Raw genomic sequence first — 22,470 nt, forward strand, 5'->3', positions numbered from 1 at the left:
GTTTCAGTAGTGTGTATGAGAGTGTTTCAGTAGTGTGTGTGAGAGAAAAACATTTCAGTTTTTTTTTTTATGCGAGAACATTTCAGTATTGTGTATACGAGTGTTTCAGTAGTGTGTATGAGTGTTTCAGTAGTGTGTATAAGTGTTTCAGTCGTGTGTGTATAAGAGTGTTTCAGGAGTGTGTATGAGATTGTTTCAATAGTGTGTATTTGAGTGTTTCAGTAGTGTGTATAAGAGTGTTTCAGTAGTGTGTGTATGAGAGTGTTTCAGTTGTGTGTGTGGGAGAAAAACATTTCATTTTTTTATGTGAGAGTATTTCAGTAATATGTATAAGAGTGTTTCAGTAGTGTGTATGAGAGTGTTTCAGTAGTGTGTATGGGATTGTTTCAATAGTGTGTATAAGATTGTTTCAGTAGTGTGTATAAGAGTTTTTCAGTAGTGTGTATGGGATTGTTTCAATAGTATGTATTAGAGTGTTTCAGTAGTTTGTATAAGAGTGTTTCAGTATTGTGTATGAGAGTGTTTCAGTTGTGTGTGTGAGAGAAAAACATTTCAGTTGTTTAAGTGAGAAAATTTCAGTTGTAAAAATATAAAAAATACTGTATGACTACCCATAGTTCGTTTTTTTTGGGCACATTTTAGGTTAAAACTAATCCAAATTTTGCATGATTGTGAATTATAGTAAATGGAAACATATTAGTAAATGCATTTGCAGGCTTACATTCACTTCAACAAAAACAAAGGTTTTTTTTTCTGTGTGTATAATCCTGATCATGAGCACACCATCGGAAGCGTAACCTTCTAACTGGAGGTCATACCATGTTCTTGAATAACAGCAGGAAAAGCTCTCGGTGCAGAAATACGCGTGCCAATTATTATTAAATATAGCCTTTTAATGAGAAATAGATTATAATATGAAACATTCATTGAAAGAAGCTGAAATCAACTGAAACAACCCCCGAAAAATTACATTGGCAAGGTATTAGGTGCGGAGTTCTTCCGGACACATTTGATGGATACATGTAAGCGACACTTCTATGTACTGCAGCGTTATGCAATTATGTGGAAAAAAAATGATTGCCGGTAATTTTAGTTGTATATATTGCAAGTGGATGCACAACAACATTTGCAGGCATAAGACTAAAGTCAATCTTGGTCACAAATCGGAATGATGCCCCGTGTTCTAGATGCAAGAGTTTAAAGAATAGCATTTTTACGAGTGTTACGCCTGAGGCTGTTGTTATGCATGTCATATAAAACCAAACCATCACATACATGTGCTTGTTTTATGGACCTTGCAGTGGCTCGACAACACAACAAACAAACAAAAAACAACGTGAAAGAGAGACCAACAGTATCGTTTTTCGACACTTGAGAACGCCGGCAGAGAATTCGTCATTTGTTTTTAACACGTTCAGTAGAATCGGGGCTAAAATCCAACGTCGGTGTTATTTTGAAGCATTGTGAAGATATCGTGCAAACTTCTTAAAGTTGTGTATAATGTTAAAGGGTTACATAACAGGCACTTATTTAATAACGTGGTAGCAATTTGACGGAGGGTCCAATTTTATGCAAAGTGCCAATAAATCCCAGATTGTTTAGCGCTTTTTCTTGAAAAACAAACAAAACGACTAGAGATGGTGAGTCCTGAAAGAGATGCTAGCATTCGAGTAGCGTTCAGGCACATTGTCGACAGGTAGACGGGGCCCCTTGCGACAAACAGACCCCCCCGCCAAAAAAAAAAATGGTAAAACATACAAGCAAACGCTGTAAACGTTTCTTTACGTCCTCGTTAACTCAACCACAACATTAAAAGACTTTGTTAGCGTGCACGCAGATATTTGTCACAGTTTACCACGTCAACATGCTAGTAAGCTGCAAATCCCAAGTCGGGCAAAACACATCAATTCCCATCACATGGTCCATTTTATCAGAAGGACTCGTGTGTTTTTAATTAATCGTTCTTGAAGAACGCCATTACACTGCTGACCGAGGCGGAATTCATTGAACCTCGCAATCATTTCGTCGGCTATTGAGTAAATATCGTCTAGCAACTCAAAAAAAAAAATGCAATTATGGGAAATCATTGCGAGTTTGCAAGATGAAGGACTCCAGAAAACAAACACTTGTGTATGCAATATGTGCCTCTGCAATGCCCACAAGACTCCAGTCACAATAAACAGTAAAGCAGCAATATTTACCGATTTAAACCAAAACAACAAACCAAAAAAAAAGGCATCGGGGATAAGAACAAAACAAAAAAAAAGTTGCATTCTGAATTTTTTGCAACTCGGCCGGCGTCTTTTACAGTGAAAGGACTTTTTTTCTTTTTTGGTGCCGTGAAACACGTGAAGTTGGTAACAATCGGGTTTATATACATTGTCATCTGGTAACAACTGAAAAGTGACCGACAACATACATCGCATAGGTAGTGTTTCAATACAAAATAAAATCATTTCAAAAAAATCCCACATTAAAATATACTTTAAGCTTTTATATTTCTATGATATATTTTTTTTTTTTTCTTTTTTTTTTTTTAAATATTTCTCCGCAGAACAACATACAAATTCAGTGACTTGCCGACATACGATACTTGCTGTTTTGCTGTGCTCTCCTTAAATCAACAAACATCGGACAATGTCGTCATGTTCTGTGCGAGCATTTGTCCAAATTAAATGGGTCGATTCCGTAAATGCTCCAATTAAAGTCTCCGTTTCCAACTCCGACCACCAGTTTTGAACGGATCTACACTACATTGCCAAAAGTATTTGGCCACCCATCCAAATGATCAGAATCCAGTGTCCTAATCACTTGACCCAGACACAGGTGTATACAATCAAGCACTTCGGCATGGAGACTGTTTCTACAAACATTTGTGAAAGAATGGGCCCCTCTAAGGAGCTCAGTGATTTCCAGCATCTTAGGATGCCACCTGTGCAACAAAAATGCTGGTTGTGAAATTTCCTCGCTCCAAAATATTCCAAAGTCAACTGTCAGAGTTATATTAAGAAAATATAAGAGTTTGGGAACAACAACAACTCAGCCACCAAGTGGTTGGCCATGTAAACTGACACAAAGGGGTCAGCGGATGCTGTAGCGCATGGTGCAAGGACGTCACCGACTTTCTGCACAGTCAGTATCAACACAGCTCCAAACTTCATGTGACCTTCCAAGTGATGAATCATGCTTTTCCATCTAGAAATCGGATGGACGAGTCTGGGTTTGGAGGTTGCCAGGAGAACGGCACATTTCGGACTGCATTGTGCAAAGTGTGAAATTTGGTGGAGGAAGAATTATGGTGTGGTGGTTGTTTTTTCCCCTTAGTTATAGTAAAAGGAAATTTGAACGTTTGAGGATACCAAAACATTTTGGACAATTCCATACTCCCAACCTTGTGGGAACAGTTTGGAGCGGGCCCCTTCTTCTTTCAACATGACTGTGCACCAGTGCACAAAGCAAGGTCCATAAAGACATGGATGACAGAGTCTGGTGTGGATGAACTTGACTGGCCTGCACAGAGTCCTGACCTGAATCCGATAGAACACCTTTGGGATGAGCCAGGCCTTCTCAACCAACATCAGTGTATGATGCGTTTTTCGAAGACTGGTGGAAAATTCCTACAAACACACTCCGCAACCTTGTGGACAGCCTTCCCAGAAGAGTTGAAGCTGCAATAACGGCAGAAAGTGGGCCGGAATTATATTGAACCCTATGGGTATGGATGGGATGGCACTTTGAGTTCATATGTGAGTCAAGGCAGGTGGCCAAATACTTTTGGCAATGTCGTGTATCTACCTCTGCATGCGCTTTAGCGTGTCGGTTGCCATACTGTTTTTCCCAATGAATTAATCAGGTTTGCTCCTTCCAACATTGGTTCTGTTGCTTCTGTTTTGTACAATATTTCCTCTTTGTGGTTTAAATAAGGAAAAAAAACTGTGATAATTAGAGCATTTATGGTACTTACTCTACATCTATTTGGGGGAGGGGCGGATATATGGCTTTTTATAAATATGCCTGAACAATGAACATATAATCCCAAAAACAAAATAAATAAATAAAATAAAGTAAAAAAAAAAAAAAAAGCTCCACAAACCAGCACTCACAACATGAACTTTTTTTTTTTTTGTCGTTTTCTTTTATGCAAAGCAGTACAAAATAGCGTTGATTGTTAAAACTTTCGAGACCACGGCATTGTGCACCCGGAGGTGCTACTGCCTTTGTGGAACAGCATTACCTTCCAAATAAAATAAAATAAATAAACCAAAAAAACACGCAAAGAAGCGCTCGTATTTTTGTATCTTTTTTTTTTTTTCCCAGTTCAATTGATCTTCAAATGACACACATTTAACGATACCAGCAAAAGATGAGTCAAAATAAAGTAATGCGCAGACATCCACCCACATTAAGTGTATATGTATATATATATAAACAGCTGGCTTTTGCTGGACGTGACGATCCATTCTCCGCCGCCTGCTGCGTGCGCCTCCAGTGTCAGAACAGTGACAGAGTGCCTCGTAACTCGCAAAAAGGGCATCGCCGACTCGCCGTCGGTTTGAAATGTAATAAAGACGCCGTAATAAATGTGTTGGCTACACTATAGGGCTGTTTTTAATCCTTTTATAAACGCATTTTAATATCAAACCATCGCCGCCTATTCTGCATGTTAGCTCAACTAAAATCTGCCCTTGTGTTCCGATGATTATTTTTTTAACATTTTTTTTCCCCCCCCGTTAAAAATGTTTCAAAGAAGAATGGCAGTTTCAGATATCACCTTTGATCCCTCGGGAGAAAAATCAAGGCCTCTTTTTTCACAAGTACATAGATTTTTTTTTTTGATTTTTTTTTTTAATCTGACACAAAAGTTCTCGGAGGGATCGACGGACATGCTGGGACACGTATGTTACAGTCTTTGTATTAGTCTTTGAAGCATCCTGGAGCTCTTTTCCTCCTCTTTTGAAAGTATGTTTACAAAGTCGCGTCACAAAAAAGGCAGAAAAGGCCAAAAAAAGCAAAAGTCGAGGAAAAAAGCCCACCGACGTGGGCACGTTTGAGGTGATCAACACAGTTTAGCAGTCAGGTGGTCTGATTGTTTTAGTATCTCCGTGCTGTACATGTCCAAGGCGTGGTTGACCCGGATCATCTCGCTGTTTGTCAGCTTGAGCCGATGCTTCAGCATACAAGAAAAGAGGTCCAGTTGGGGTTTGCCGGGCGCTGACGGAGGGGCGAGGCGGTTAATCCGATCCCGTATGTCCAGCAGCAGGAGCATGACGGACGAGGACGAGTAGAACTGACTCCCCTGCGTGTACGACTGGTTCACCTGCTGCACGGCGCTGCGGAGCAGGTCGGCGTTGAAGCGCAGGCTGTAGCCGAACACTTGGATGTCGGAGATTTTGATATAGATCTGCCGCTTGTTGGGATCGGCCAGATCCACCGGACCCGTGTCGTTGCGGAGCCCTGTCGGGATCTTGGCTCGGCTTCTCAGGTAGATGTGCACGGTCTCGAAGAAGGTCTTCCAGCGGTTGCCTAAAAGGAGGGTCCAGTTGAAGCACTGCGAGTTCTGCAGGCGGACCTTCTCCCAGCGCGGGTAGCCGTGTTCCCCGAAGGGCATGCTCCAGCCCTCCGAGTGGCTCCCGCTGAAAGGGTTGACGTACACGAAGAACATGGGGTCGATGCTGCTGTTGCGCATCTGGCAGATCTTCATGGACAGACCGATGATCATGTGGAGGTAGTCCATGCGGTTTTTGTTGCTCTTCAGCGTCAGGGACATGCGCTTGCGCCACCTGGGGTCAAAGAAAGTCTCCAGGCGGATCTCGTTGCTGATGAACGTGGTGTGGATGTACAGGCGCGAGTCCATCTTCTGCAGCAAGTACTTCAGCTCCAGGTCCTGGAAGTCCAAGTCGGTTTCGAAGCTGATGAACTGCTCGCTGCGCTCCGAGTCCACGTTCTGGGGCTCGCAGCGTCCGCGGTACATCTTGTAGCCTTTGTTGCAGGAGCCGCACTGGGAGATGTTGGCCAGGCTGCACATGGCGCAGCTGTTGTTGCCGCCGATGACGCACGGGATGGGCCGCTGGCACAGGGTGACGCCCGTGTGGCACACGCATGTCCTTTGGCTCTCCAGGAAGGTCCCCCAGAAGCCGTTCTCGTTGCAGTAGAGGAAGGACTGAACCCTGTTGAGCCACTGCATCACGGACCTTTGTCGGAAAAGACGAGAAAAACTGGGTAAACAACTCCAACCTACCAAACAACGGCAGCAATGAATCAATGCAATCTATAGATGAAGGATGCCGTGTCAGCATTATCAGAGACGTTTGGTTATTTCCCTTAGGTGGAAGATAGCACTTGCTATTCTGAGCTCGTCCCTACGTTCCCCCCCCCAAGGCATCTCTCCCTGTCATCTTGACAGTATTAGAACTTCATTCCCGAGTCGAGGAAATAGATTCAGATTTTCCTTTTGAGGAGAGCACAGTTGGTCAAGGTTAGCGCGACATGTTAATGAACCCCTGTGCTAACTATGATGGATGGCGTCGCATTCTTTAGCAGGCCAGGAAAACCCCGCCAGCCAGGGACCCGAATGAGCACGAACGCCTCGCCTCTTGAGGACGACGGGACCGAATTGAGACAGGACCACATTCATACAGGGTGTGTTATAAAATGTAGTGCGATCATTGAGTACCATGAATTGATTGACGTGGACCCCGACTTAAACAAGTTGAAAAACTTATTCAGGTGTTACCATTTAGTGGTCAATTCTACGGAATATGTACTGAACTGTGCAATCTACTAATAAAAGTATCAATCAATCAATCAATCAATCAATGATCAAGAATAAAAACAATTTGTTGAACTGTAGAAATGTATGTGAACTAGGGATGTTCAGATCGGGCTTTTGGTTTTCTGAGTCTGGCCGTTAAAGTTAAAGTCCGAACAATAGTCACACACGCACCAGGTGTGGTGAAATTATCTTCTGCATTTGACCTATCCCCATGCTCAACCCCTGGGAGGTGAGGGGAGCAGTGAGCAGCAGCGGTGGCCACGCTCGGGAATCACTTTGGTGATTTTACCCTCAATTCCAATCCTTGATGCTGAGTCTCAAGCAGGGAGGCAATGGGTCCCATTTTTATAGTCTTTGGTATGATTCGGCCGCGGTTTGAACTCACGACCTTCCAGTCTCAGGGCGGACACGCTTACCACAAGGCCACTGAGCAGGTCTTCTACTCATGGTCGTCCATGAGGGATTTCAACCGATACCAATGATGGTCACATGTATTAAATGTGTATTTTTTTATTGAGTTACAGTGAGTGCCATTGACAGTTTAACAATATCAACACAATGTTTAAACCAGGTCCTTGTTTTCTTTATTTCCATACCATTGTTTGAGCTGAAAGTCAAATATTCCACAACAGGGTTGTACGGTATAGCGGTATTAGTATAGAATCGCGATACTAATCAATGATTTTTGGTACTATACTGCCTCTGAAAAGTACTGATGATCAATAATCACTAAGGCATTGGACCAAAAACAGTATACAGTTTAACGATGAATTGACCTTAGGGCTGGGCGATATGGCCTTTTATTAATATCTCAATATTTTTAGGCCAGGTCACGATACATGATATATATCTCGATATTTTGCCATAGCCTTGAATGAACACTTGCCACATATAATAACAGCAGTATGATGATTCTATGTGTCTTCATTAAAACATTCTTGTTCATACTGCATTAATACATGCTATGTTCATCAGTCAACTCGTCGGTGATAATTTTCAATCAATCAAAATAAAATAAAAAATACACCAAAATCCAATTATAGTATGTTATTCATGTAGTTTGATCATTTTCCTCGACTGATGTACTAACATCATGTGATCTAGTGGAGGCCCCTCTGGTGTACTGGGTTGTAGATTACCTGACTGACAGACCACAATACATTCGACTGCAGGACTGTGTGTCTGACAGGCTGGTCAGCCACACCGGGGCCCCGCTGGGTACAGTCCTCTCCCCCTTCCTCTTCATCATTTACACCACCGATTTCCACTATCAATCAGAGTTCCGCCACCTTCAGAAGTTTTCTGATGACTCTGCGATAGTGGGGTGTATTGAGGATGGTGATGATGATGAATACAGGGCACTGGTGGAGGACTTTGTCACATAGTGTGGAAAGAACCACCTCCAGCTCAATGTGACGAAGACCAAGGAACTGGTTGTGGACCTGGGAAGGAGGAGGAGTACTCCGGCGACCCCTGTTTCCATCAGGGGGTTCGATGTGGACTATGGTTGAGGATTATAAATACTTCGGAGTACACATGGACAACAAGCTGAATGGGTCAAAACATGCTGAGGCCCTCTACAAGAAGGGACAGAGCCGCCTCTACTTCCTCAGGAGGCTAGGATCCTTCAACGTCTGTACAAAGATGTTGAAGATGTTCTAAGAGTCGGTGGTGGCGAGCGCTTTCTTGTACGCCGTGGCTTGCTGGGGCAGCGGGCTGAGAGCGAGGGACGCAAACAGACTGGACAAGTTGGTAGAGAAGGCCAGTAATGTGGTGGGAGTGGAGCTGGACTCTCTGGCGGTGGTGTCAGAGAGGAGAAGTCTAGCATTATGGACAACACCTCATACCCACTACACTCGGACCTTGCGACGAGAATGAGCACGTTCAGTGGAAGGCTCAGACTCCCAAAATGTAACACGCAACGACACAGGAGGTCCTTCATACCGACAGCCATCAGACTGTATAATGCATATGTTCCTTGACTGCACTTAAATGTAGAATATATGTAGAATATATTTATATTATTCATATATTATATATATGTCATATATTATCTATTATTATTATTGTTTATTGTGAGCAAACTGTGGTGCTGAATTTCCCCCAGAGATCAATAAAGTACTTTCTTTTCTCTTCTATTCTATCTACAAAGAATTGCTATTGCGACATCCAGTGGACACATTTAGATCAGCAGTTTCTTGCATTCAAAAATTTCAGGTTCATTTTTAAACTTAGCAAACTCATCCCGAGGTCCGGATAAAACCTGTTTGCTGGTTTGACACCCCTGCACCAGAGCAATGCCCAGCCCAATCAGCAGGTGCACCGCGATCATGGTTCCCAATATGTAGATGTGGTCCACGTTCTAGGACTGAGAGGCACATGATTCTCTATTTATCCCAGGAATCTCTCACATACCCCGCAGCAATGGTTCCGTCAGGGCGGCCACTCGAGCTACATTGTAGCTCAAGTGTTGAATCAAATAGTAGCGTCTGTGGTTTACATAACAGAGGCGTTCCACAAGGCTGCTTTTAAGTCCTCTAGGTTTTTGGTATTTAGACATAGTTTTCGTAATCTCATTTATGTAACTCAGGGGTGTCGAACCCATTCCTTTCCATCCACATGGAAAAAAAATGTACTCCCAAGTGGGCCGGACTGGTATAATCGTAGCACGATATCTTTAAAATAAAGACAATAAAGACAGATCGTTTTTTTAGTTTAAAAATAGAACGACCACATTCTGAAAATGTGTCATGACTTGGTCTTGGGTGCGGTTTGTTTTCCCGTGGTGCAAAGCAATTGGAGCGGGCATGGCGTGAAGGTAAAGACATATTTTATTTATACTATTAAAAGGAACAAACAAAAGGCGCGCACAAGGCAGAGAACAAACTTACCTATAAAAAACAAAAACTTGCATTAAGGCAAAACTATGGACATAAAGTAAACCTTGCACAATGGCAGAACTAAGAACAACTAAAATGAAAACACTTACTGTGACCGAGAAAAGAGCATGAAAAAAGCAGCATGGTTCATCAGCATGGATATCATGGGTCTGTAGAGGGTGCTCGAGGGTGATGTCGGCAGGCTGACTACCTGACAACTGTGGCTTAAATAATACTGTGGTGATTGAACAGGTGCAGGAGTCAAAACAAATCAGGTACGTGACATGACAGGTGAAACTAATGGGTAACCATGGAAAGGGGAGTGAAAAAGCAGGAACTAAAAAGAGTCCAAAAAACCAAACAGGACATAACTTAAACAAAACAGGATCCCAAACATTGACAAAATGTACAAATCATAATGTTGATAGTTTTTTGTTGAAACTTACATTTTGCGGTTAATAGTATTCCATCTTTATTTGCCGTTATTTATACTTTCTGAATAAAATATGTCATAATGCTCATCCGTCAAATCATTGGTGTTAATTTTCAATCTATCAAGATAAAAAAAAAATATCAAAATCAAATTATGGGATGTTATTTATGTAGTTTGATCATTTTCTTTGACTGATGTACTAACATGTGGTTTAGTTTGTACATAGGTAGCATCATCTCCAAAGATACAAAGAATTGCTATTGCGACATCTAGTGGACACATTTAGAACAGCAGTTTATTTCATTAAACAATTTCAGTTTAGGCGCCAGCGCCCCCCGCGACCCCAAAAGGGAATAAGCGGTAGAAAATGGATGGATGGAATTTCAGTTTAAGTTTTATACTTCCTACTCAGTGGCCTCGTGGTTAGAGCAGGGGTCCCTAAACAACGGCCCGCGCGCCGATTACGGCCCGCCAGCGTCCAAAATCCGGCCCGCGGGAAGTCCCGACTCCCAAGTTTAAAAAAATAATGATTTGATTTTATTTTTCTTTTTTTTTTTTATATCTGTCCTTTCTAATCCATTTTACTTTTGTTACCTGTTGTGTCTCCTAGCCACTCAGTCAAATAATGTTGTTGAAAAATGCATTTTCCCATCGATAACTTGACATCATCAGTGGCAAGTGCGCGCTCTTTCAGTCAATTAGTGCGCGAGCAATATATATATATATATATATATATATATATATATATATATATATATATATATACACACATACTATAAAAACAGTACCACATTTTATATTTTCCTTTGATTTTATTTTATTGTAGCAACATGGTGGTTAACGTTTTGGAGACTTGTGTATGCATGTGCATGTTAATATACATATACATACATACATACATACACATATATATATATATATATATATATATATATATATATATATATATATATATATATGTATGTATGTATGTATGTATGTATGTATGTATGTATGTATATATATATATATGTATGTATGTATGTATGTATGTATGTATGTATGTATGTATGTATGTATGTATGTATGTATATATGTATGTATATATATATATATATATATATATATATATATATATATATATATATATACCCACAGCCCGGCCCCCGGCCAAATTGTTCAAACCCAATGCGGCCCCCGAGTCAAAAAGTTTGGGGACCCCCAGGTTAGAGTGTCCGTCCCGAGATTGGTAGGTTGTGAGTTCAAACCCCGGCCAAGTCATACCAAAGACTATAAAAATGGGACCCATTACCTCCCTGCTTGACACTCAGCATCAACGGTTGGAATTGGGGGTTGAATCATCAAAAATGATTCCCGGGCGTGGCCACCGCTGCTGCCCACTGCTCCCCTCACCTCCCAGGGGGTGAGCAAGGGATTGGGTCAAATGCAGAGGACACATTTCATCGTACCTAGTGTGTGTGTGACAATCATTGGTACTTTAACAATCTCATCCCGCGGGCCGGATAACACCTGTTCGCGGGCCTGGTCTGGCCCTCGGGCCGTACGTTTGACACACCTGGGTTACACGAATGAAAAATTATTTTAAAAATCTCCATTTCCTTTACATTTATTTGAATGATTTCCTTCCTTGTGGCTCATGTGTTGATCCAATTTTAAAACTTGTTTTGCTTGTTTGCCCCAGTTTGTTGATTTTTCTCCTTTGGACAGTTGTTGGCAGGCAATCAATGCCTTCATGTACCCACCTGCGCATCAACTATTTGAAACGTCGTTACCCCTGGAAAGCACCCACATTATCATATCCACATCATTATAATTGAGTTTTCTGGGCACTCAGACCAAAACTCTCTCGGTACATGCCCTGTCCGTATGTTTATCTGTAATTAGGCGGAGGGAGAAAAAAATAAATACATAAAGCTCCAGGGCAATCAGAGTTGTAGCGCCAGGTATCTGGTGTTGACAGATAGAGTGGGAGCGTTGAACACATCACCCTTGAGGCATTCCTGTCGTTGCTCTTATTTGACCAGCAGTTGTTCAACAGACAGGGTGTACTCTTTTCCGTCACACACTTGTTGATTTGTATGAACAAAAACTGAAAAAAAACAAAAAAAACAACTAATGAGTTGTCCCGTTTGTTATGCACATAAGCATGAGTCTCTGTTTTTGTTGTAATTGTGCATTTCCATGAAACTGAAGCAGCTCATTTGCATAATTGTGCCATGACAGGACACAGCAACGCTCCAATTAGTGACCACACATGTAACCGATATTTGCTATTCTGAGCAAGCTGCTACTGTAATCAACCAGGGTATGAAATGTCACCGAAGACAACTAACAACCGTCAATCTTAGTTACGTAATGTTGTTTCTTTTTTTTTTTTTTAAGTTATTACATTTGCCAATCAAAGCCGTGTTTCTCAAACAGATTGAACAGAGCATTGGGCAGAGCAAAAATGTAGCTGTTTGACCACAATACCCAGCAATATGTTTGGAAAAGAAAAGGTAAGGCCTTTAATCCCAGGAACACCATGTCTACTGTCAAGCATGGTGGTGGTAGTATGATGCTCTGTTTTGCTGCCAAACAGATCAGACAGATGAAGGACCACTTCGATGTAAGGTGTTCATCACAGTAACCAGTGACTCGCAAACCCGAAGCTATTCGACTGGCTATTCAAACAGGTGTGCCGGTGGATACAGTCTGAAGTGCCGTGGGAGATTAATTAATTTCACCTATTTGGGTTAAAAATATTTCATGCAAACCATTAATTATAATCTGCAAATAAAGTGCCGTTGTTGAGTGTCGGTGCTGTCTAAAGCTCGGCAGAGTAACCGTGTAATACTCTTCTATATCAGTAGGTGGCAGCAGGTATCTAATGCTTAAACCAAAACATATACAAAAGGCAATTGCCCCTAAAAAAGGCATTGAACCTAAGGGATGGCTGTGGAAAACGAAACTGAAACTGAACTGGCTACAAAGTAAACAAATACAGAATGCTGGACGACAGCAAAGACTTACAGCGTGTGGAGCAGACGGCGTCCACAAAGTACATCCGTACATGACATGACAAGAAGGATAGCGTCCGCACAACTCAAATAGTCTTGATTGCTTAAACAAAGTAGATGCGGGGAATAGCGCTCAAAGGAAGACATGAAACTGATAGAGGAAAATACCAACAAAACAGGAAAAGCCACCAAAATACGAGCGCAAGACATTACAGGCAGGAAAACACCTAATAAGTCACACTGTGATGTGACAGGTCGTGACACCTACTTTGAGACAAGAATTATAATGATGCATGCTTGGTTATGGTTTGAAATCATATCCAGCAATTGCAACAATGATTTTTTTACTGTCAATATCAACTATCGAGTGTACATTTTTAATGTTTTCTGCTGGTGGTGTGCCTCTGGCTTTTTTTAACGAACTAAAATGTGCCTTTGCTCCAAAAAGGTTGAAAAACACTGGTAAAGAGGAACTTGGACCACTATAAACACATTGGCAAATCCTTGCATTGACATTTTAACGAATACTAGCGTCTGTGATTTGCATAACTGAGGCGTTCCACAAGGCTCCTCTTACTGTAAGTCCTCTAGGTTTTTTGGTCGTGTTTCCGTAATGAGATTTATGTAACTCACTCAGGGGTGTCGAACTAATTTTAGATCGGGGGTCAAATGGAGAAAAATCTACTCCCAAGTGGGCCAAACTGGTAAAATCACGGCACGATAATTTAAAAATAAAGACAACTTCAGATTGTTTTCTTTGTTTAAAAGTAGAACAAGCACATTCTGAAAATGTTTTTTTTTTTTCAATTATCTGTCGGGGTTAGTAGTATGTATACTTAATTTGTCGTTATTTATATTTTCTGAATACATTATATGATAATGTTAGTCATCAGTCAACTCATTGGTGTTAATTTTTTCAATCTATCAAGATCAGCGGTTTGAGCTGATTGGCCACAATACCCAGCAATATGTTTGGGGGAAAAAAGGTGAAGCATTTAATCCCAGAAACACCATGTCTACTGTCAAGCATGGTAGTGGTTGTTACGGCGCACGCACAGTCTGCTTTTTCCTTCTGCATCTGAGTCTCACAATTAGTCATCTGACTGCTCGCCAGGACACGCCCCCGCTCACGCTGAGCGCAGCACGCCCACGCAGCGACAAACCTGCACTCAATTGCTAATCTGCACACTTGGTATTGATGAGAGCGAGCAGGATAAAAGACCAGTGGACCCAAGGATCGGCGCGGGAACTTAGTAGTTTTCATGGTGTACCGTAAGCGAAGCTGTTTGCTCTATCCTTGTTTCCTCTCCGTTTGCTTGATTTGTCCATTGTCTTCTCCCATGTCCCTGCAGTACCCTCCGTCGCCTGTAAAGTGAGCTGTGTGTCTCACTTTTCCCGGGATCTCCGTCTTACCCTGACTGCCTCCTTTCGTTCCTCGAGTCCTCGCTCGCCCCTGGATTCTGACGCCTCTCTCTCGCCCCTGATCATCTGCCCGCCCCCTGGACTTCCTCGTATCTTGTTCAACACTTTGGTAACACACACTTCAGTTAAATTTTACACATAGTCTTACACCATACACACTCTTGAGTTTTGTCACAATTCATTTCCTTAGTTTATTTGTTAATATTGTTTATTATTTTTATTATATTTATTGACATATATATAATAAATTATTTAACTTTACTGCCCCCTGGTGTCTGAGCCGTCACCTCCCTCTGCATACCCATAAAAGTGGTATTATTATGCTCTGGGCCTGTGTTGCTGCCAATGGAACTGATGCTTTACAAAGAGTAAAATAATGGCTAAATCAGGCTAGAATTAAGGTTGTACAATGGCTTTCCCAAAGTCCTGACTTAAATGTGTGGACAATGCTGAAGAAACAAGTCCATGTCAGAAAACCAACACATATAGCTGAACTGCACCAATTTTGTCAAGAGGAGTGGTCAAAAATTCCACCAGAAGCTTGTGGATGGCTACCAAAAGTGCCTTATTGCAGTGAAACTTGCCAAGGGACATCCATCCATTTTCTACCACTTATTCCCTTTTGGGGCAGCGGGGGGGCGCTGGCGCCTATCTCAGCTACAATCGGGCGGAAGGCGGGGTACACCCTGGACAAGTCGCCACCTCATCGCAGGGCCAACACAGATAGACAGACAACATTCACACTCACATTCAAACACTAGGGCCAATTTAGTGTTGCCAATCAACCTATCCCCAGGTGCATGTCTTTGGAAATGGGAGGAAGCCGGAGTACCCGGAGGGAACCCACGCATTCACGGGGAGAACATGCAAACTCCACACAGAAAGATCCCGAGCCTGGATTTGAACCCAGGACTGCAGGAACTTCGTATTGTGAGGCAGACGCACTAACCCCTCTGCCACCGTGAAGCCCGCCAGGGGACATGTAACCAAATATTAACATTGCTGTATGTATACTTTTGACCCAGCAGATTTGGAAACATTTTCAGTAGAGCCATAATAAATTCATAAAAGAACCAAACTGTTGCGATCCGTGACTCGGATCTTCACATATTATTGTTTATTTTTCCATCTTTGTTCTCATTTTCCGTTTGATCCGTTTATTTCCCGTTTAGTCCATCACCATGGTTACTTATTAGTTTCAGCTGTTACTCCCGGTTCCTGCACACCTGTTCTCTGTTAATCACCTTCCCTTTATAAGCCTTCCTCTTTTCATTCTTCTGCCTGGGACTCTAATTTACCTTCGAGCAACATTCACGACTGCCTACTACACGTATGTATATTCTCGCTAGCTTTTCACGCTAAGCCTTTGTTTTATTCCAGCTCTCACGCTGATGAATTGTTTTTCCTTTTTGTATGCCTTCGTGCCAAGTATAGTTTTTCTGTTTTCTATTCCTAGCTTTTATGCCAGCGCCCTTGGTTTATTTTGTCTGTTAGCTCCAGTGTTTTTGTTCATAGCCTGCTTTTGTTAAGTTTAATAAATCATTTAAACTTACCGTTGCTGTGTTCATGTCGACCCATCCACGAAGGGACAAATTTGGCATCACTATGCCAACCAGTCGTAATACAAACTTCGTGAATGTTTTTTGTGACCAACACGTATGTGCTTCAATCACTCTATGACAGAACAATACCATCCATCCTTTTTTCTATCGCTTATTCCCTTTCGGGGTCGCAGGGGGTGCTGGCGCCTATCTCAGCTACGATCGGGCGGAAGGCGGGGTACACCCTGGACAAGTCGCCACCTCATCGCAGGGCCAACACAGATAGACAGACAACATTCACACTCACATTCACACACTAGGGCCAATTTAGTGTTGCCAATCAACCTATCCCCAGGTGCATGTCTTTGGAAGTGGGAGGAAGCCAGAGTATCCGGAGGGAACCCACGCATTCACGGGGAGAACATGCAAACTCCACACAGAAAGATCCCGAGCCTGGATTTGAACCCAGGACTGCAGGACCTTCGTATTGTGAGGCAGACGCACTAACCCCTCTGCCACCGTGAAGCCCACAGAACAATACGAGTTGTAGAAATTATTGGAAACTCAAGACAGCCATGACATTATGTTCTTTACAAGTGTATGTAAACTTTTGACCACGACAGTTTGAAAAATACAGAATATGCAAAATAAAAATCTATTCTGTAAATGACAATATACAGTGACCCCACTTCAAGAACCACTGGACGTCAGAATAGGGAATCTAAGGACACATGATCTACGATTTGATAACATTCATACTTTCGGTTTTCAATCATGTCATCTTTTTTGTGCCGCCGTGTGCTAATTTTGACCTCATTGGCGCTACATTTTCTTGCCTGTGCTGAAAAACACTATATCTTAATCTCTTGATACAAGTGACTCTGTGATAAGATCTGGTTTTTATTACTCCTGTGTAATTCTGCAGCGCCGGGGCACTTATTTGCAGTCAGATCATGTTGAGCGTAGCCCGTCTGGGTCTGCCTGGGGTTTGATGTTCCCAGCCTGTGTCTGGAATCCCCGCCACCGACGGGGTTTTCTTATGTATGAAATGTGCGGAACTAATCAGGAAAGAAATGCGCCGCAATTTAAAGGGGGCCCTTATCAGTTCAATTTACATAAATTAGGAATTAGCATACTTTCTTATAAAGTCCAATGCCTGGCAGGGAATGACGCACATTAACTAATGTCTTTTATATGTATTGTGCAACTCTTTGATTGCGCTATCAAATGTTGTTCGAATTGTCACAGGAAATCAAAAATCAATAAACTTTTAGTTGACATTGTTTATTTCCACCGAGAGCACTTTGCAGTTAGACGGCGGCTTCAAAGTTAAACTCATTTAGATTAAACGTGTCATAAACTTCAGAGCAGCAGAAATACGCCATTTAGTGTTATTATTTTTCCAACAACAGACTTTTAATAAGAGCAGAGATTAACTGTCCAATTTATGTCCGTTTCATAAAAAGTAAACGGCGTCAAATTGCATCACCTGCCAAAAACGTAAAGCCACAGACAACACTTGGGTGTAATCATCATATTAGTTAAGCCATAAGTCTTTAGCCGTGATAAGTCAATGAGATGGTGAGCTTTAGAAGCACATTCAAGCAGTGTGATAGCAATTACAGGCCAAGTGTGTCATTATCTCTTAATGAATGTATTATAATCCCGTGCAGGGGTCATTCAAATTCTGTACGTGTCATTATTTAAGCATTAATAATTGAAGTTAATGTATAGCCTGGATACGTTTTTCGGCATGAAGGAGACCGCTCTCTGTAATTCACGACATTTTGACAAATCGTTCGTACCTGTCAAAGTGAGCTGCTACACTGACGGCAGGAAGAACAAGCGAAAATCAGGAAACGTTTGTTTAAAAGAGAACATTATCACAATTTCAAAAGGGTTAAAAACAATAAAAATCAGTTCCCAGTGGCTTGTATTTTTTGAAGTTTTTTTCAAAATTTTACCGGTCCCGGAATATACCTAAAAAAAGCTTTAAAGTGCCTTATTTTCGCTCTCTCGAAGCCACTGTTCATTTCCCTGTGACGTCATACAGTGCTGCCAATGTAAACAAACAACGGCGAATACCACAGCAAGATATAGCGACATTAGCTCGGATTCAGACTCGGATTTCAGCGGCTTAAGCGATTCAACAGATTACGCATGTATTGAAACGGATGGTCGGAGTATGAAAGTATTGAAGAAGAAACTGAAGCTATTGAGCGAATAGCTATTGACGCTATTCATAGCCGTAGCATGGCCGAATAGCTGCGTTAGCATCGCCGGTAAAATGTGCGGACCAAACGATCAGGACTTTCGCATCTCGTGACACTGGAGCAACTTAAATCTTTGGATTGGTAAGTGTTTTTTCTGCGTTAAATGTGGCTGGAAGGAAACGTAATATAGTTGCAAATGGATCTGCTGGTTATCCATACATCTCTGTGCCATGTCTGCTTTAGCACCGCCAGTAAATAGCATGTTAGCATTGATTAGCATAGCATTTTAGCATCGATTAGCTGGCAGTGAACATCAACAAAACTCACCTTTGTGATTTTGTTGACTTTATAGTTGCAAATGCATCCGCAGGTTATCCATACATCTCTGTGCCATGTCTGCTTTAGCACCGCCGGTAAATAGCATGATAGCGTCAATTAGCGTAGCATGTTAGCATCGATTAGCTGGCAGTCACGCCGCGACCGAATATGTCTGATTAGCACATAAGTCAACATCAACAAAACTCACATTTGTGATTTCGTTGACTGTATCGTTGCAAATGCGTCTGCAGGTTATCCATACATCTCTGTGCCATGTCTGTCATCACCGGTAAAATGTGGAGACACTTTTGTACATTCAATGGTGGTCTGGCGGCAGACACTTTCGCATCTTCGGGCCAGTGGTGCAGCTTGAATCCCTCCCTGTTAGTGTTGTTACACCCTCCGACAACACACCGACGAGGCATGATGTCTCCAAGGTTCCAAAAAATAGTCGAAATAACGGAAAATAACAGAGCTCAGACCCAATGTTTGCAATGTGTTGAAAATGAAAATGGCGGCTGTATTACCTCGGAGACGTCATGTTCTGATGTCATCGCAAAAAGAGCGATAAACAGAAAGGCGTTTAATTCGCCAAAATTCACCCATTTAGAGTTCTGAAATCGGTTAAAAAAATATATGGTCTTTTTTCTGCAACATCAAGGTATATATTGACGCTTACATAGGTCTGGTGATAATGTTCCCCTTCAAAGAGTGGCCGACTTTAGTTACACGCATTCAACAACCTGATGTCAAGGCGTGGACTATGGTGCGGTTTGTTTTATCGTGGTGCAAATCGACTGGACCGGACATGGCGTGAAGGTATTGACATCTTTTAATTAATCACTCAAAAAGTACCAAACAAAAGGCGCACAAAGGGGAGGCAAAAAACAACTTAGGACATGAAACATGAACTAAAAAAAACACACTAAACTGGACATAAAAACGAAACACTTACTGTGGCGTGAAGAAGTCAAAAACAACCGAGCAATGGCATGGACCGCGTAATCAATCGGGTATCAAGGGGCTGACTGCCTGGCAACTACAGGCTTTATAGGCCTACTGAAATAAGATTTTCTTATTTAAAATGGGGATAACAGGTCCATTCTATGTGTCATACTTGATCATTTCGCGATATTACCATATTTTTGCTGAAAGGATTTAGTAGAGAACATCCACGATAAAGTTCGCAACTGGAGAAAAGCCCTGCCTCTACCGGAAGTCGCAGACGATGACGTCACATGTTAAGGGCTCCTCATATATTCACATTGATTTTAATGGGAGCCTCCAACAAAAACAGCTATTCAGACTGAGAAAACGACAATTTTCCCATTAATTTGAGCGAGGATGAAAGATTTGTGGATGAGGATATTGATAGACATCCTCATCTATCAATGAAGACAATGTTTTTCTAACCATATGCATGTACAGTAGATGGCAGTATTGTCATGTTTAAGAGTGTCACAACATTGCTGTTTACGGCAGACAAACTGCTTTACGGTAGACGAAAACGGACTGCTGTTGTTGTGTGTTCTTACCGCGCTGGGAAGACGTTAATGAAACTGCCTAACAATAAACCCACATAAGAAACCAAGAACTCGCCCTCAATCATTCTACAGTTATAACGTCAATGCTGTTGTGGGAAAGCGGACGTGAAAACAGGCTGTCGACACGTCACTCAGGTCTGCCTGAATTTCGGGAGATTTTCGGGAGAAAATTTGTCCTGGGAGGTATTCGGGAGAGGCGCTGAATTTTGGGAGTCTCTCGGAAAATCCGTGAGGGTTGGCAAGTATGCCGTGAGGCAATCCAACAATTGCTGTTGTGTTATATAAAAAAAGAGCATGCATTTAAAAAAAACACATGTTTAATATAACAGAATTCGAGTTCAATATCACTTAGAATTACTGCAATGGGTACTAAGCTATGTGAACCATTGCCAAGAACAACATTGCTCGACAGTCCTCTAATTCAGCGGAACTACACTTTTTGGACCATTTGATGTTGCTGTTCACCCCCTGAGGATGTCTACTGGTGAGGTAATGGCTGATCACCAGTGGGATGGGGGCGGCGGGGATGGCACATCGAGAGAACTTGGAGGACGCGAACAAAGCCTGGATGCTGTTGAATCCACAGGAGACGTCATTGAACATGATTCTCACAGCAGCTCTCCAAGTGAGAGCATGTACACAGTGGCAGCTGGATGACAAAATCCACTCCCATTGTGGTTCTCGCGTAGGATTGGCGCCGACACAAACGCGCGGGGAATGCGGGATGCTTTTCACATCATCATCGTCGCCGTCCTCCACGGGCGCTACCGCCTCTGTGGTTTGGCTGACATGCTGGAGATGTGCTACAAGGCCTCCCTGAGGCGGTGGGCACTCACCTTGGAAACACTTTACGGAATGCTGCAATTCCCTCATCCACCATCAGCTGTTATATGCTGCCAAGAGAAGTGGTAATGGCCTATTTTTAGATTTGTAAAACTACCACTAGGGGGCAAGTATATGCTATACAACAGGAGTCACCAACCTTTTTGAAACCAAGAGCTACTTCTTGGGTATTGGTTAATGCGAAGGGCTACCAGTTTGATACTCACTTAAATAAATTGCCAGAAATAGCTAATTTGCTCAATTTACCTTTAATAAATAAATCTATATATATATCAAAAAATGGGTATTTGTCTGTCATTCCGTCGTACATTTTTTTCCTTTTACGGAAGGTTTTCTGTAGAGAATAAATGATTAAAAAAACAACCTTAATTGAACGGTTTAAAAGAGGGGAAAACAGGAAAAAAAACGAAAATTGAATTTTGAAACATAGTTTATCTTCAATTTCGACTCTTTAAAATTCAAAATTCAACCGAAAAAAAAGAAGAGAAAAACTAGATAATTTAAATCTATTTGAAAAAATTTAAAAAATAATTTAGTCATTTTTCATGATTAAGATTAATTTTAGAATTTTGATGACATGTTTTAAATAGGTTAAAATCAAATCTGCACTTTTTTTTTAGAATATATAACAAATTGGACCAAGCGAACATACTGACACAGGGAACTGACTCTGTCGCGACGTGAATCCCATGAATCACGTGAATCACGTCCGCGAACGTACTGACACAGAGAACTGACTGTGTCGCGATGTGAATCCCGTGAATCACGTTCGCGAACATAGTGACACAGGGAACTGACTCTGTCGCGACGTGAATCCCATGAATCACGTGAATCACGTCCGCGAACGTACTGACACAGAGAACTGACTGTGTCGCGACGTGAATCCCGTGAATCACGTTCGCGAACGTACCGACACAGGGAACTGACTGTGTCGCGACGTGAATCACGTGAATCACGTTCGCGAACGTACTGACTGAAAGTATTTGATAGCTGCCGTAAGGCAGATTTCATTTTGATTGCGGCACACTATGGCATGGACATTAGTAATGTCTCTCTGAAAAAGGACATAAAGTCTAAGGTGTGGGACCAGCTAGTCACGCTTGGTGTCCATCCTCTGTCCTCAGTTGCTCCTAACTCTGATACAGCAGTGGGTGCTTCTGTCTGTAGTCCTGTTTCAGATGACGAGGTTGTAGTTGGAGTACCACTTAACCTCTCCAAGCTACAAGGATTTTCACCAGTCAGTTCCCGAATTAGTGGTTTGATAGAGGCGGCTCGGCTGAAGGTCCGGTTGGCTTGTCTCGAACATGAGCCAAATGACAGACGAGAGGCACGGGCATTTGAACATCAGTTGACAATTGCTAAGATTGAGGCCGAGACTAAGATAAGGCTGCGAAAGCTGGAGCTGGAAATGGCTGCTGCGCAGTCTACTGCTCAGAGTAGTCCCCCCACCTATGTCAGATACATATGACATCAGGAGACAAGTGTGTATTCCACAATTCAGGGAAA

The 22,470-nt window shown here is 42.1% G+C and overlaps 1 protein-coding gene across 3 annotated transcripts in view; it reads right to left on the minus strand.

The window, feature by feature from the left end:
* Positions 1–553: 553 nt before the first annotated feature.
* Positions 554–22,470, minus strand: part of brinp1 (bone morphogenetic protein/retinoic acid inducible neural-specific 1) — a 521,352-nt gene continuing 499,435 nt past the window's right edge. For 2 of the 3 annotated variants that reach the window (XM_061876412.1, XM_061876413.1), the window contains one exon: positions 554–6,191. In XM_061876412.1, the coding sequence (XP_061732396.1) occupies positions 5,057–6,191 (1,135 nt within the window). In that variant the 3' untranslated portion in view covers positions 554–5,056. The remainder of the gene's footprint in view (positions 6,192–22,470) is intronic. The other variant, XM_061876411.1, reaches the window with a different exon arrangement.

The sequence above is a fragment of the Nerophis ophidion genome, linkage group LG17 (assembly GCF_033978795.1).
Source record: "Nerophis ophidion isolate RoL-2023_Sa linkage group LG17, RoL_Noph_v1.0, whole genome shotgun sequence".
NCBI lineage: Eukaryota > Metazoa > Chordata > Actinopteri > Syngnathiformes > Syngnathidae > Nerophis > Nerophis ophidion.